At 31.7% G+C, this 17794-nt stretch overlaps 1 protein-coding gene across 2 annotated transcripts; it reads right to left on the bottom strand.

The window, feature by feature from the left end:
* Window positions 1-8052: 8052 nt before the first annotated feature.
* Window positions 8053-14950, bottom strand: LOC146925877 (ribonucleases P/MRP protein subunit POP1-like). 2 transcript variants are annotated; one of them, XM_085758302.1, is made up of 12 exons: window positions 14780-14950; window positions 13465-13622; window positions 12636-13102; window positions 12390-12486; window positions 12196-12309; window positions 11867-12112; window positions 11189-11307; window positions 10598-11095; window positions 10182-10290; window positions 9492-10072; window positions 8551-8718; window positions 8053-8432 (listed from the first exon to the last, which is right to left on the bottom strand). In XM_085758302.1, the coding sequence occupies exons 3-12, from the start codon at window positions 13091-13093 to the stop codon at window positions 8234-8236; spliced, it is 2589 nt and encodes an 862-aa protein (XP_085614428.1). In that variant the 5' UTR covers window positions 13094-13102; window positions 13465-13622; window positions 14780-14950; the 3' UTR covers window positions 8053-8233. The 2 variants fall into 2 exon arrangements, with proteins under 2 accessions (XP_085614428.1, XP_085614427.1); XM_085758301.1 differs by lacking the exon at window positions 13465-13622.
* Window positions 14951-17794: the final 2844 nt, after the last annotated feature.

Here is a 17794-nt window from a genome sequence, read left to right as displayed (position 1 = left end):
CTGATATCGAAAGAAGCTAACATATTTCTATGTGATCAATTTTTGTATCATCAAATCAACTTGATCTTAAATGCACAAATTTCTGTATCATCAACTTTTTGGACCACAATGATATGACCAAAACAAATTTACACCAATCAACTTCCGTACGGCTCAATCATATAGGAAAGAATAAACCAAATATGAAAATTGTTGTACGGCTCAATCATATAGGAAAGAATAAACCAAATATGAAAATTGTTACAACTTTATGATTACTCACAAAAACTAAAATAACCCACATGCATCAATTTTTTTTCAACTACAGTACCAGAAGCTAAAATAGTAATTGTGTCAAAACCTTACCATGAGCTAAAATTCAATCATCATGACCTCTACTATACTCCACATAGCAAAAACTAAAACAGTGTTGAAAAATGAACCCCTAAAGCCATAAAAATTAGTCAACTCAAGTCATGTATGGTCTCAGAAGCATGAAAAAAGGAAGGAAATGACCTCTAATGAAGAAGAAAGTGAAACAATGTTCCCAGCTGAACTTAGATACCGTTTGGCCAAGGTTTTTTACGGTCTAAAAGTTACTTCAAAACAAAGTTAAAATAAAGGCCTTTAAGAACGAAGCTAAAGTTATTTGATTTCTTTGTTTTTTTTAGTTTTAAAGCTATTTTTAAGTTAAATGTTGTTTGGCAAAATATTGTACAAACTTTGATTTTTTTTTATGGTGTCCGGGGTTCGAACCTCGGACTTGGCATATATTTATGCATTGTTCCAATCATCTGAGCTAAACTCACGAGGACAAAACTTTGAATTTATTATGAATTAACATAGTAAAAAAAATGTTTAAAATATTTTCTGAAGGCAAAAAATGTTAAAAAATAAAAGATATTTTTTTTTTTTACAAATACTATATTTACTCAATAACGTTTATTTTGTGTAACATGAATACAAATATGTATCATCATATAAATGACTTGTTAAATATTTGATTAGGAGAAACAATTTAAGGATCATGGAATAATAACATAAATAATATCAAAATAGTTGGTTTTTTCTATTTCAATTATACTCTATAACAAATTTCGTTATAAGAATACCATATTTTTGGTGTCTTTCAAAAAGATAAGAATTTATATTATATGATATTAAATTTGTTACATTGTTGGTGTCATGGAAACATACATGTTTAGTTTTTTTGAATAAGAAAAAGATATGCATAGTTTGTTACAATATAAAGGTGATATATATATATATATATATATATATATATATATATATATATAAAAGTATAATTTTTCTAGGCATCTAGACCTTTTTTGACGAAAAGACATCTACAATTTTACTTTTAATTAAAATCAAAATTTTATAAAAATAATCATACGCATTATGGAACGCCAAAAAAATTATACGCAATAGCGTAACAAAAAACAGACACACATAAAGTATTACTCTAAGCGCTAATGTGTGTGTGTGTATTTGTGAGGTTGAAGAAAGAAAATAAAAATATTTGGTATCATTAAATGACAGCGTGAATAAAAATATTTGTGAGGTTGTGATGATTAAACGATACTGAAGTTAAATATATAAGTGATAAAAAGATAATAAAATTCCTTTGAAAAAAAGGTAATAAAATTAAATGGGACCTCCTTAAAAAAATTAAATGGAACGATTCCAAAAAAAATTAAATATAAGAAAAAACATATTGAAATATGATATTAAAAAATAAAAGAAAATGTTCCCAACGTGAATTGAAGAGAGATGTTTGTGAAATAAATTGTCGAGAAGTAGTTTTTTGAAGTGACATTCAACAACTTTTGGTCAAAGTTCATTCCATTCAATTTTATGCATTAAAAAAAAGTACCTTTTTTACTAAGTACTTAATTGATATTGTATTTAGCCTAATTAACTTCTCCTTAAAAATGTAGAGAAGTTGAAAAAAAAACCGGGTCAAACGGTGATCTAAATCTCCCACAACGGCAGTGTAGAAGCAACTGAATTTGGGATAAAAAATTGAAAAATAGTTAAAAGTTTTTTAAAAATATAAAAATTGGAAAATAGTTAAAAAAAATCGGTGAGGTAGCACTCAACCAAGCAACACTAAAAAAAAATTTATGCATTAGCGTAACAAAAAAACAGACAGAGGGACATAAAATATTACTCTAAACGTTAATGTGTGTGTATATATTCGCGAGGTTGAAGAAAGGAAATAAAAATATTTTGCATCATTAAATGATAGCGTGAATAAAAATATTTGTGAGGTTGCGATGATTAAACGATATTGAAATTAAATATATAAGTGATAAAAAGATAATAAAATTTCTTTGAAAAAAGATAATAAAATTAAATGGAACCTCCTTAAAAAATTAAATGGAACGGTTCAAAAAAAAAGTTAAATGGAAGAAAAAAACATATTGAAATATAATATTAGAAAATAAAAGAAAAGGTTCCCAGCGTGAGTTGAAAAGAGGTGCTTGTGAAATAAATTGTCGAGAAGTAGTTTTTTAAAGTAACATTCAACAACTTTAGGCCAAAGCTCATTCCATTCAATTTTATGCATTCAAAAAAATTACTTTTTTTAGTAAGTACTTAATTGATATTGTGTTTGACCTAACTTCTCCTTAAAAATGTAGAGAAGTTGGAAAAAAGCCGGGTCAAGCGATACCTTAATCTCCTACAACGGCAATGTAGAAGCAATTGAATTTGGGAGAAAAATTTGAAAAATAGTTAAAAACATAAAAATTGGAAAATAGTTAAAAGTTATTAAAAATATAAAAATTATAAAATACTTAAAAAAATTGTGAGGGGCAAAAAGGTAAATTTCACCCATAAAAAGGTGAGGTGGCAAAACCAAATTCCACCAATTTGAAAATTACAAAAATGCCCCTCCCAAGGGCAAAATGGGAAATTCATAGGGCATCTATTTTAATAGAAGTATATAGATAATAAAAACATGGCTGTTGAGTGAACAGAACACGTGCACTGTCCGTTATTCAATTATTTCATGAATTCGTTTATCATAATACTAATAGTAACACTATATGCAATTGATTAATGAATTATTTTGTATATGGAATCGCATCAATACAAACAAAGATTTGGTAGTACTACTAATAATGCATGATAATATACAATTATGCTTGGTACCCAAAAAAAAAAAAATACAATATGATAATATCAAATGATGGAATTATGGTCACCAAGTTTTGATATGATGAGGTTTCCTAGGCAATCAATTGTGTGTGTATTTTTTATTTTATTTTTTGGTGGAAAATTGTGTGTGTATTTACTATCTATATTATGATAGCTAAAATAATAGCTAAATATTTTGTCAAAAAAAAAATAGCTAAATAAATTAAACAAATGACAAGTAGTTAGGAAATAGGAATGATGAGCATTTTAAAAATTCCATTGTCATGTGAATAAAAAACTATTACAACTTGCTTTGCAGTTTGTTTAACTTATAAGTCCATAATTTCAATCCAAATCATGCAATTGCAATCTGTCACTTTCACCTTCTTTCCCTACTTTCAATTTAATGGGAGAGGTAAAAAACTCAAATTAGTTTATCATATGAACTATGAAGATTAGAAGTTAGAACCTTGTCATGTCCTATGTTACCATAAAAAATATATTATGGTGACTCCTCATCGTAAATAAAACTAATAAAAACCATAACTTATAACGAAAAATCCTTAGTTAACTATTGTTCCAAGCATTTGCCTAGTTGGCTTGCAGTATAAAAAAAATAGTTTAGTTGAGTTGTCACTTAGTGTTTATACATTGAGGCAAATTCTTGTGATTAAATATTTTTTATTCCATTTGTTAGCTGTATAGAAACAAAAAAAAAAATCTACATTTTGCTGATTCTAAAGTACTAGGAAAGAAAATGTATTGGCATCAAAATTAGAAACGGAAAAAATTAAATTTCTCTCCATAATTAGACATATTTCATATTTTTCATTGTTTTTTTTCTTCTTCTTTTTCTAGTAATGTTATTGCAAGATATCGTATGATACGTTTTTTGATTACCTTATACATATTCCTTAAATTTTAGTTACTATGTTTGCTCAATTCTTCATCAAAGGCACATTCATGGAGGACCATATTCCTCACCAACTGATAATACATGATTAAACCTGGTGATCATATGCTAGTGAATCAATTTCAATTCATGAAAAGAGCTGCAAATTGCAGCAAAGAATCTTGAATTATTATATAATTATTATTATTATTATTATATATGTTGTATGTAGAATCTACAAAACTTATAATTCCATCTATGCCTAGTACATTTGTTTGTTGTAAACATGGGAATCGGGGAGTCAAAAATAGGTATCAGTCAATCAACAATAAGTTTCAACTTATCATGACTTCAATTTAGGATTTCACTTGCACTAAAAAAATCACTAGCGTTTGCCTTTAACAAATCTTATATATAAATAGCATGTAAAAGCATATATGCGAAACATCGACATATGCAAAATACTAAATGTGACTCTGACGTTGGTAACAATTTTAAAAAATAAAACGTGTTACATGTAATCACATGTATAAGTGTTTTATATAGACATATTCTGACATATATGTGTCAGACACCACGTATCTTCAATCTAAAGTGTTGGTGCTAAATTGAACCAAAGAAATAAAAATTTAGTTAAGAAGTTTAAGTTGATTGTTTGCATTTGGTTCAAAGAATAATAAGCATGCATTGGAAGATTCAATCGGTTTATGAGGGAATCTTAAAATACTAAACAGGTTCATCTTATTGACTATATTACACATTTTGTTAGTTAATAAACTTCTTAATGGATCATTTTCACTTTTAATATTATTGTTTTTGTGTTAACTCTTCGATTCTCATAGAAAAGGTGCGTTGATAAACCAAAGTTCAACCGTGAGGTAAGTATAGTCTAACAAAAGATTGTTTCACCTAAGAATAGAACCTAGATTCTCTCAAACGATTCATTATTTGTTAAAGTTCGTTAACACTTGAGCCTAATTGTTGATTACTTTCACTTTTAAGTTGTTTTATACTACTTCAGTTCAAGTTCTAGACAGCCATAAAGTAGTTTAAATGCTAGCATTCAGCGACCAAGAGAAAAAGTATAGATTACGCGTGCTTTCAGAATCATAGAAATCCAAAATTGTTATCATTTTCAACAAGTAGAAACTTTACTTGGCATTATATGTTCCTTTCTTCACAAACACTCAAAGATCAACAGTACAAACACTTTGATTATCTTCCATCCATGCACGCATTAAGAAGATTTTAGAAAGCCTTATAGAAGAATTTATTTATAGTATATCACTGAATCATCAACTTCTTGTGGGCCACACTCAACACAAAATCTGAATCAGTCATTTAACCTTTAGTGGGGTTCACCTTCACATGCTATACTTTTTCAAATATTGTAACAATAATAGGTGGCATGTATTGCATACTTTTGTTTAAATTCCCACTCATTTAAGCTTTTCAGAAGAACCAGAATTTAAATACAGTTTGGTCATAGTTTACTTGCATTCAGACCAAACTCCAAATTACTCCCTCTGATCTTATTCAGAAGAGAAATTTATATCAACCAAAGTTGATGCATCTGGTTAAAATTGGATCAGTTACATCAACTTTTATTGACTCAAATATCTTTTATAAATAGGACCGGAGGGAGTACTAAGGATTTTTTTCTTGAAAGTCGAGGAGTTAAAATGACCAACAAAATTTGATTTCTTTTCAGGAATGAAAGTATCCCAACATAAATTATTTGCTAAATTGAGATATTTTAATTGAAATTTTTTGTGTGCTTGTCAGTGTTAAATTTTACACCATCAACCAATCACAAATTATCTTTTGACTTTTCTTATTGTGGTGAAACATATACAAATAAAGCTTCAAAGTTGTTTTTGCTACAAATGAATACATAGTCCTCCTACGAACTAAACCTTTTTTATTTCCTATTCTAAACAATCAGAATGTTAGGATAACAATTAAAATGGATAAAAATATAAACATGTTAAGGCCATAAAGATAAATATGATGAACATGATATCATATTATAATAAGGATCATGACATAAGGATTTATAAATGAAGAGGCAAGGCCTCTAGATTGTATCTTTGTGTATAAAAGGAAGAATAATGTGTCATGATACATTCACGTAAATTGTAATTAAAGACACCAGCATCATTTGAATATGTACATGTGATAAAAGAGTAGCAATGTAGCCCTAAAGGGTGATAAAAGTACAAAGGCACAAGAAAATGGGCAAACATAAGGATGGAAAAATTAGATGAAAAACCAAAGTATGTGTTTATTGCACTTTCAAAGATCTTTTAAGAATGCTTCCATAACATTAACAAAGAACCTAGATAAAATTGTTACTTCTAATGTTCTCATACAGACACAAATACACAAACAATATGAAATAATATCATTACTTCACACAATGTTTCATTCCTTTATGTTCTTTCAGTTTCGTTCATCGAATGCTAAATGTCCATAGGAAGATTCCATAAACACGTGTATGCGTGTATATATGTATGCCTACATACACAAGTGTACCTATTGTAACAAGTGAATAAAAATGTAGCTCTTTGCTATTTCTAGATTGTTAATTTTTGCACCTTAGCTCCAATCATAAAAACTGTTTGAAATGACAGTATTATTTCTTTTACATATCACAATGATAGTATGTAATTATCACGAATTCAAAATGCCTAATGGATTCAATCCTTTGTCTTAGGTTTGATAATCGGGTTGTGAGTGTTTATGACGCCATCTCCATGATTATGGCCTCAGTCCCTCTTACTGGGACTCATTCAAACAACTTTATGTCCTATGATTTGATTGAGTTTGCAAAATTCTATGGGACCCTCGATGGTCTTTGAATGAAGTTAGACCATCGAGGGACCCATAGAAGTTTGCAAACTCAATCAAATCATAGGACATAAAGACCATCGAGGAAAGTCCCCTCACTTTCATCGAGAAATAACAAGTGAGACATATATATAGAGAAAAGAAGGTACCTTTAGCTTTTGTGTACTGTCTTTATTCTTTATCCAACAAAATTAGAAGCGCCATCAAATCCAGCAGTTGCAAAAGTGTAATGAACAACAATGCAAATAGTGTAATGAATATCAAAGCAAAGGCATCAAATAGGTTCTCACACGAGTTATAAATCCACAACTTATTCAAATCATCATAAGTGGTCTCTTCTTTTCTAAAATTGATCACAGAAAGTATACTGTATACCACGGATAGTAATGCTTGTCTCTGCCGTATTTGTAGCAAGTACTATTTTGCTTACATTTGGAGGCAGTTTCTATAAAGAATATAAAAGCAAAAGAGTAAATGATTTATCTAAATGCAATAAGATAGATTCAAAATCGAAGTTCAAAAAAGGTTCTACAAGCATAATGATATTTTCTACCATCAACTACATATTGAAGAAAATGTTTATGAAAAGAGAATTTTTTAGTAAGAGAGCATGAGAAGGAAAAAAAAGAGTTATCATAGAATACCCTAGATTTGTAAGTACCAAAATTAGGGAATACCCTTCACAATAAGTAGGCAAACATAATTGACGATGAATGTGCAGAATTTATTATGATATACAATACATGAAGTTTTCACATCCATTCAGAATCTTTGTTATAACATGATGCAAACAAACTTCACACAATGAATGCTCTTCCCATTAACACATAATTGTTCAAAATGAAGTAGAGATTCAGAGTCTATATCAGCTCATACAGGTTCAGATTATTCAAACCAAACACATTAAACCAACCAATCACAAAACAATTCTTAGAGCATTAAAGCACAAACCTCAATTATTCAGTGCAATCCTTCTCAACCATCAATTCCTTTAAAGAAAACAGAAGCTGTAAACAGGAGGCATTGAGGATGATCAGGTAAAAGCTGTTCCCCGCCAAGATTAAGGAGAAATGGAAGAAACACATGAAGAAAAGGTTAAATTGCCCAAACCAAAAAACTAATGCAGCAAAAGTAGGATGGACTAGAAAAAGCAACAGGCTCAAATTTAAAGTAATTGCAAGTATGGATAACTAAAAAAAATATTTATATAATTTCAAATGTTTTGATCGTACAAATATTTATAAAAATAAAAGTAAGCTATGTTTCTCTATGTTGTTGATTTCCCCTTTTTCTAAGGAGGAATATTTACCAACATGGCCCTATTTGTAGCAATGTAACTTCCGTAGTTTAATCCAACATAAAATCAATTTACAAGAACTCAGTGTCATTTTCCTGATATTCTAGGACTATAGAAGCAAGAGCTAGCCTATAAGCAACAGATCTTAAATTCCTGACAAATACGTATATTTCGCTCCTCCTCTGCTTCACGGGCATCTCCTTCCACTGTTCCTCTCTTAAATGAGATAGTAAAACTGCCTCACAAAATCCCTCGGCTGCAAGCCTCTTGCTGCAATGACATTGCACACAGTTAGATTCTCTACAATGAGGTGTGTATATTTTCTGTACATAGTTTATGCTCAGACTAATAGCAAAGGATTAGAATCTAAAAAGATATGATCTCATACCTTCCTTGAACACAAGCTGACGTAACAAAGCCAATAGGCCACCGGTGAGACTCTCTACCAACTGAATCATCTGGTATCTGCATTCCCCATTCACCGGAGGAATTCTCTTTGAAATATGATCGCATAGCAGACTCAGACAGTTTAAGTCCCACTTCACTTTTCACTGAACTGCAAGACATGCAACATATAGAATAAAATACTCCAACCAACCCATATTGTCACTTCTATTTCAAAAAGCTATGCCAAACCCCTCACATTTTATAATTACCCTATACTTATGTCCAATATGTTGTGTTTATACTTACGAGTCGTATATCATAATTACTATGTGGAAATGACTAACAATTGACCAATCAACTAGCAGCCCTGTCAAAGTGTTCTATAAAATAAAATGGACTTAAGTCCAGGAAAATATGAAGGATTTTATGTAGAATCTAAAAACAAAGGGGAAGCCGGAATAATTTAGTCTAAAAGTTCAATATCTATTCCAAGCAAGAAGAGATGAATCTATGTTCATCCTGAATGCATCGCATGAATGATGAAAAGAATAGAAGAAAATCAAATTTGTTTGTGTTCACTGCAATCCTTCCCCACATTTACAACCTAACTTTTTTTTTTCTTTTTTGGTGGGGTGTGCCAAGCAATTGTAAGTTTCTGTGGTAGACTCTCCCCCTTGAGAAATAAATTTAATATCGTGTAGACCATTGGCTCATATATCAGACATTACAACCTAATTAATTGAGAAACACACAGAACAATGAATCCTAGGATAAAACACTAGCAGCTATATCTTGTTATCTCATAGCTAAAGAAAGCATACATGTTTGACAAATAACAAACAAATTTCACAAAAATAATGGTCAATTCTTAATTCCCAATCAGAAAAAAAGAAAATATAATTATCAATAGAACGGGAACTCATAATTTAACTGTTAAATTACCTTAAAGTCCATAAAGATATATCAGAAGGATGTGGCGCACAAATAACTGCACCCTCTTCAAAAAAGCCTTCCTTGAATGGCTGAAGATGAACTCTTATAAAACATAACTTACGGTCATAAATGATAGAACTTTTATGCCTTGTATCAAGCATTATTTCTCCCTTAATAAACTTAGAGATTCTGGCCTTTCCATCTGCTGCATGAGGAAATAACAGCAGTCGACCAGTTTTGGTTTCGTCGAGTAAAGTAGTCAGCATACAACCTGTCCTTGCTACAGTTCCATTAAATGCATTCTCAGAGTCGAAATTTGAAATTTTAGAGTTGCCAGGGCAAGAATTGGACAGGGAATTAGCATTGGTCAAATCTTCCCTAGCAGAAAGGTCAAGAGTCTCCATATTGTCAATCTCTTTGTTGAAAGTATTGTGAACAATACGCCATGGAGGCAGGATGGGAACTCTCAAATTTCTTACAGAAGGAGGACGAAGTTCTTCCTTTTGATCACATTCGGCAGCTTTAGCAGCCATGAAGCGTGAGTATGCCTTGCAATCCGGGAAATCATGAGGGAAAAATGGTATCCCTGTCTGGATAAAGAGAAACATTTTCAAGTAATATTCAATACTAAATAGTAAATACAAAACAAAACAAAAAATGCATTTGTTGTGGTGTATGTAGTGTAGTGTAAATACTTACATCAGATGCAATCCATTGCTTCTCTCGCAAACCTATTGCATGTGCCCCATTAGAGACGAGTGGAATCCAAAAGGCTTTGACCCAACTTAAGGGAAGTATAATAGACCATCTACAAGATAATCATAAAAGCATTCATTATATAGTTATATAGTACACAATATAAAAGGTTTTAACGTCAATATTCAGGCAATGCAAGGAGCTTGTTTGATCAATTGATCTTTTTAGCTCATCAAACTTATTACAAGTTATCTCTTTTTTTTTTTCTAATGTATCGTAACTTCGTAAGCAGGTGATCACAAATATCTATACTTTGCTTTCAAACAGAGAAAAAAAACAATAGTAGTTGAAATATATTCATAAACAACATGGTCATTTCAAAAAAATTAAAAGGAAAAATATATTGAAGAATAATTTACCCCATGGTCAATTCCTTCATATCATTTTTTAACAGCAGAATAGGGCAAGATCTTGAGCACTGCACTTTGGAAGAGTTCGCCACCCCAAAATTCATGTCATCAAGGCAGAATTTAACCATGCGTTCACGGTGCTTCTCCATAGAAAGGACACTGTCTTCCACAGGAGGCTTCAAGCCTCTCGTTGTAGCATACCATAGATAATCAACATCAGACTGGTTGTCTCCAAAATCTTTATTCTTTTCCAACATTCCTCCCAAATCAGCAAGCTCTTTGCAGCTAGTTTCTTGTGCATCACTTAGAACCTTAGTTGAAATTGGCTCTATTGGAACAACAGTTTTTTTCACAGGTAAGTCCCGAGGATCCTTAACAGTAAGAGATAACATTGCATGACAAGAAAAATCCTCCTCATTTTTCAGTATGGAAGACTCTGTATTTTGAGAAACATGGTTTTCTTCTGTAGTAACGTGTTTCTTTAACTGCCAATGATTTTCGGAAATACTGTCAAGCAAACATCAGCCATTTTGGATCATTAATGACAGTTAAACAAGTAAAAACTAAGACAGAATTACTTTACAAATTTAAACAACAAACCTTCTAACAGGATACAATATCTTCTGAAGAAGTCGAAATGTCCCTGATCCAATTAATTCCAATTTTGCAAGTTGACCCTCAAGAGAAGAACAATTGATCGAGATGCCTTTCTTTTCCAACTGAATAACGGTAAAATAAAAAACCATATAATGTGAGTTCATATACGGTTTACAATTATTGGTTCTTTAACAGTTTAACTTCAACAGGGAAATTAAAACCTTGGACAAATAAATCTAACTTGCATAGTGATCCATCTGACTAATTTATTCACATTTTACATTTTTTAAAATTGATTTTGAACTGCCACCCAGAAGGAATGATTGTTATTGAATTTTAAGAAAAAACTTTCTTATCATGATACAACATTTGATGAGTAATTAATGACAAGCTAGTTACATGCACGGATCTATAATCATCTGAATCTTTACATGTTGTCAACTCAGACATAAATGCATTTTTGTCCCACCTCCCAATCATGCTTATGTTGGGATGAAATGAGCCAAAAGGCTTCAAAGAGGCAAAATTTTTGTCCCACCTACCAATCATGCTTATGTTGGGTTGAAATGAGCCAAAAGCCTTCAAAGAGGCAAAGTGATCAGTGAATAGCAACACAAGAAAAATAATAGAAACAAAATACAATTGAGATGTCCATAGATGAAATTAAAGAAGAGAGTGAACCTCTTTCTGGCAGGCCAGTTTTAGATTAGCATATCCTTCTTCAAAGGCAGAAGCATGTATCCACACCCAAAGGTGTCTACAAGAACAACTACACTCCATTCTTTCTGATTTCTCACATAAATCAACATCAGGAATAATTTTTTCATCGCTGACACCTAGGTCTGTGATATTTTCTTGGAAAGTTGGTTGCCACATATAAGTTACAGGAGCAATTGCCTGAGAAACTGGTGCTCCAACTTGATGAAGCTGTCAAGATAGAAAAATTAATTTTGTTTGACAGAAACAACATGGCTCTTTCACCTACAAGAAACAGCAAAAGGAACACTCACCATTGCTGTTCCATAGGTTGTGCCAGAAAGAACAGAATCATCGTGATTTCTGGGATGTGTTACTTCTATGGGAGAAGGCACAAGTACCATTCTTAATATTGAAAGTAACGAATCCTGTAAACAGAATAACTTAAATAAAGCTATGAACCAAAGCATTATTTTCAGAGGCGGAGCCTATAATATTTATAAATTACCTCTGGACCCTCCAATTGAACGGCAGAGTAATAGCTTGCATCGTGTGCCAGCACTCCTTGTTTGAGCTTTCTCAACAACGCCCTTGACCCTTTCCCTCTGAATAAACACAAAACCCCGGTTAGTACTTAGTGCTACCAAAACTGTAAAACATATATATACTTGTAGCATTAGGTTACCATAATCCAGTTCAAATACATCACAACAAGGTAAATCAACCCTGCATAATGTAATCAACAAAGACCTACCTTCCTTGAAGACCCAGAGGAAGGTGGTAACCCCACAGCTTGGTCATGGAAAATCGCTTTGCATGCCAAACATGTGTTCTCAGTCTCTTGGTTCCATCCCCAGAAGTGCAAAAGCCATTCTCAGGGTTACTCTTGAGTTCATATCTTCGACGAACATGTCGAGGAAGCTGTGTTATATTGTCCTTCAAAACTGATTCAGCATTGACTTTATCAACTTTTCCTAGTTTTTGCCTCTTTCTCCTGTGCCCCTTTCTTGCAATTTGGTCATTAAATGATGTTGTTCTTCTTCTCTTGTTCCTTTGAGACTTATAATCATTGCTTAATCTATTTTCAACGATACGTTGAAGGCTTTGAAGCTCAGGGGCACGGGATTCTGCAAACTTCGGCACATTGATTTTGCGAGGTGGCGCTGCTATGGGTGCTGAACCTTTAGGCTTTTTAGTTACGTCAGTAACCATCGTTGAGAACTAAGTAGAAAAAATAAAAAAGATAGACTTAGTTTACGTCGTACAAACACAAACTACACTGTATAACATGGAAAAAAAAATACACATGGCTTGATTTAATGATTGAAATAGAATTTAATTAACACAACCATGGTCCAAAAGCAACTAAATAGTACATAAAGCCAGATTAGACTGTATCACTTGTCATTAGGGAAACCAAATTTGTCAAAACTAACCGTATCCTTGGTTTCCCATACAAATTTGTGTAATATCATAAGAAATTCCTCAGTCACCTATTTTACAGATTTCTAAATTGCCTAACCAACCAGAGATTAGTCACACACATCACACACATTAATAAAAAAGAAACATAAATACATAACTATGAGAATTATAAAGGAGCCTCCAATGGCATGTCTACGTCATAGTTCTATATTGTCGTCCCAACAGCAATTGCGGCCGCAATATGAAAGTTTTAGAATTGCGGCCTCATTGACCTCATTTGCTTGTATTTTTCCTCAGTATCAAGATCCATAGCTAACTGCAACCACAATTCAGAATCATGGTCATGGAGCTTCCGTAAACCTGAACACTCCTTAGAGTTTACCTAATATAAAAAGAACCTAGAAATACACACACATGATGTAATACTATCCATCATCAACAACAAACTAATTCAACATCCCAACTCCATTATAAAGTGAAATTCAAAGAATAAAATGTTAAATGGAGACTCAGATTAAATGGTGAAACTAAAAAAATACAGTTCAAAGAGAATATAATCAAATGGAGAGACCAAAAAACAAATCAGTTAATTATCAAAGCAGAGAAGCTCCAAACTATGAGCCTAACAAACAATGCAAGTATCACAACGAATATGTGAAAGACTAGTCAAACTAAAGACATGGCTTCTAACTTAATTGATTGAGTAACAGGCAATTATTAAAATGAGTCACAAAATGAAAATCTATACCACAGTATAATGATAAGTTCATGTTAAGCTATTCCGCTGGACATTAACTTTTACACTATAACTATACAACATCCCATCAATATCAAAATAAATTTTCCTTACTATCCCACCCACCAATGCCATTCTTAACATCTTCTATTGATTTTCATTTGGCCAAAACATGCTTTTGTGGATTTCATTATGATAGTTTTAAACATCCTCTTCCTTGTCACAGAATCCAAATTCCTCCACCAATTCACACAACCCTTCTTCCTCCAATACACATTAGCAGCAATCCCAGCCACATTCAGCTTATCCTTCAATTTCATAATGACTAGTTCAACTATCTTAGGGTATGTTTGGATGGAGGGTTATTTCAAAATATAGACTTAGCCCTCCAAAACAGATCCTAGGGCCTCTGTTATTCCAAACAGTCATAAGTTTCATTCCTAGAGGCTTGTTTGGATTGACTTATTTGAGCTTATCTACTTACATGAGTTTTATGAGACTGTTTGCGAGAACTTTCGAAAAGAGCTTATGACATTGTTCATAAGCTATTTCCAACTTATTTTCATAAGCTGTCCAAGATAGTTGATGAAAACAGCTTATAGCTTAAACGAAAACAATTGAACATTATTTTAACTTTTGCTATAAAAATAGCTTATGCATAACATAAGCACTTATCATGACAAGTGATTTTGCTATAAGGAACAAGAAACTGAGAACAAAAACCAGACCAAAAATACCTGAGTTGCAGAACGAAGAGGACAACGATACGGTGGGAGAATGGACGGTAATTAGCTGCCGGCAGTGTGGCGGTTGGTTGAGCTGCCGGCGGCTGTGAGGGGTGAGAGTGAGAGTGGAGAGACGATGAAGTTTGTTTCAAATTCAGGGCATATAGTTCAAATTTTAGTTTTGAAAGTAAAATTAAAATCAGATGAAATTAAATTGAATAAGAATCTTTTTTATTTTTTTTAATTTCAGTTGGCAGGGACATTGCATAATTTATGCAGAGGTGGGGTTCGAACCCCAAATACCCCACTTCTCCATGTTTAATTGTGTAAGTTCTAGCCACTAGGCTACTAGACCAGAAAAAAAAGATTTTTTTTATTTAATTTGATTTTAAATTTAAAATAGGACTAGATTATTCATCAAAAATAAAATAAAATAAAATATGACTAGATTAAATTGGATTTGATTATGTACCAAAAAAATTGATTTGATTCAAATTAAAATTAAAAATTAGGACTAAACTTAGTTATTAGATTAAGGGTCTGTTAAACAGTAAGCAGCAAGCACATAACACAGCAGAATATCATATGACAAAGTCTTATGGTATTTAATAATTTTTTATCTTATATGATTTTTTATGGACAAAAATTGGTATTGTGGTTTAACGAGGGACAAAAATTTCAATTTGTGTCCTACCCTTGTCTCTATTTTGTCATGTCCGTGAAATAGTTTTACTAATCAAACGATGTACAGTCAGAGTTATCATGTTATGTTCTTCATTTTTTAGCAGATCAAACACACTCTAATTAAAAAATATTATATTAATGGTAAATTTTTCTATATATATCTATTGTTAGAAGATCTAATCGAAAGACGTCATGGTGATGATAACACTAACAGCTAATTTGGTGCACATGATATGATAAAGATATGATAAGATTATAAAATGGATAAAGATACGATGTGATGGTGACGTGATAGACGCTTGTCATGTCATACATTTAGTGCACACATATGATAAGAAAAATGATAGCATTATTTTATCCTATGTGTTTGATGTACATTTGTTATTGACATGTTAGAAAAGATTAACAACACTGCTGCAACATGTTCATCTCCTTCGACATTCTATCATACCATATTCATTGTTTTTAAACACCGTCGTCGAGCCTCCATCTTCGGCCGACGAAGCACCTCACCCTAAACTCCTAACTCCACCAACTGTGAAGCCACCACCGTCGCCAATTCATGTGCAGCAGCCAATTGGAATTGATTGGGGAAAACAAATCATATCCTTCAAATTTTTTTATGGCCAAAATATGAAATTACATTAAAATTGGGAGCTATACACCAGGCAGCATATAATTCTAATCTCAAGATAACAATAAATTCATTCCATGAAGTGTCATAGCTGAACCACATAACATTAATATGCCTTGGTAAAATTCCATCGATTTGCTCAATTATTCATCGTTGTTAGTATTATGAAGAGAAGAAATGAATGGAGTAAACTATCATTAATGTAAACATAGTAGCATTAGAGCTTATATAGGAGATCCTAGATAATTAGAATAACTACAATAAACCAACTGTACCCTATGATAATTAGTTACAACAAACTAACTAGATAACTTGTGGAACAAGCTATCTTATTTATAAAAGGTCTTAAGTCTTTTGGACAACTTTTTGGAGCCAAAAATGTTGTTGCACTTTTCCTTCCTAATTTTTTGCTGTTTATTTATATTTTTAAAAAATGATCGCGTATCTTATCTTATCTTATTTATAAAAGGTCTTAAGTCACTTAGACAACTTTTTGGAGCCAAAAATATTGTTGCACTTTTCCTTCCTAATTTTTTGTTGTTTATTTATATTTTTAGAAAATGATCGTGTATCTTATTTATCTTATTTATAAAAGGTCTTAAGTCTTTTGGACAACTTTTTGGAGCCAAAAATGTTGTTGCACTTTTCCTTCCTAATTTTTTGCTGTTTATTTATATTTTTAAAAAATGATCGCGTATCTTATCTTATCTTATTTATAAAAGGTCTTAAGTCTCTTCGACAACTTTTTGGAGCCAAAAATGTTGTTGCACTTTTCCTTCCTAATTTTTTGCTGTTTATTTATATTTTTAAAAAATGATCGCGTATCTTATCTGATCTTATTTATAAAAGGTCTTAAGTCTCTTAAACAACTTTTTGGAGCCAAAAATGTTGTTGCACTTTTCCTTCCTAATTTTTTGCTGTTTATTTATATTTTTAAAAAATGATCGCGTATCTTATCTTATTTATAAAAGTTCTTAAGTCTCTTCGACAACTTTTTTGGAGCCAAAAAAGCTGTTTCACATTTCATTCCTAATTTTGTTGCTGTTTTTCTATATTTTTAAAAAATGATCGCGTATCTTATCTTATCTTATTTATAAAAGGTCTTAAGTCTCTTAGACAATTTTTTGGGGCCAAAAATGTTGTTGCACTTTTCCTTCCTAATTTTTTGCTGTTTATTTATATTTTTAAAAACTGATCGCGTATCTTATCTTATTTATAATAGTTGTTAAGTCTCTTCGACAACTTTTTTGGAGCCAAAAAAGTTGTTTCACATTTCATTCCTGATTTTGTTGCTGATTTTCTATATTTTTAGAAAATGATCGCGTATCTTATCTTATTTATAAAAGTTCTTAAGTTTATTAGACAACTTTTTTGGAGCCAAAAAAGTTGTTTCGTGAGAAAACATGTAGATTCTATAGTAAGAAGAGTAGATCAAATAGAGGATAGTCATATTACAAGAGGTATATGAAGACCTAGAAGAACGATAAGGGGGTGTTTGTTTCAAGGTTAAGGATGATATTCCCGGGAAAACATGGCTAGAGAATGATTATACCCATGTTTGTTATGAGGTTGAGAAAAAAATATTCCTGGGTATAAAGGTTCCTGGGAATGAAGTAACTTTGCATTCCCATGATATTCTGCATTGATTTGAAAAAAAAATTATAACTTCCAATTTTCCCAGGAATGTCAAGTTATTTGCCAAACACTTT

This window comes from Medicago sativa, chromosome 4 (assembly GCF_051527215.1).
Source record: "Medicago sativa cultivar Bolivia chromosome 4, Bolivia_mono, whole genome shotgun sequence".
Classification (NCBI taxonomy): domain Eukaryota; kingdom Viridiplantae; phylum Streptophyta; class Magnoliopsida; order Fabales; family Fabaceae; genus Medicago; species Medicago sativa.
The sequence above is the reverse complement of the archived record's forward strand: the minus strand, read 5'-3'. Positions and strand labels throughout refer to the sequence as shown.

Bases quoted from the DNA above. Each gene is read 5' to 3' on its own strand.
- LOC146925877 (XM_085758302.1), bottom strand. From the start codon at position 13,093: ATGGTTACTGACGTAACTAAAAAGCCTAAAGGTTCAGCACCCATAGCA. The intron at 12,113-12,195 runs GTGAGTGTTCCT...CTATCTTGACAG, and splicing joins CAACCTATGGAACAGCAATG to CTTCATCAAGTTGGAGCACC. The intron at 10,073-10,181 runs GTAAGTATTTAC...CTCTTTATCCAG, and splicing joins AGCAATGGATTGCATCTGAT to ACAGGGATACCATTTTTCCC.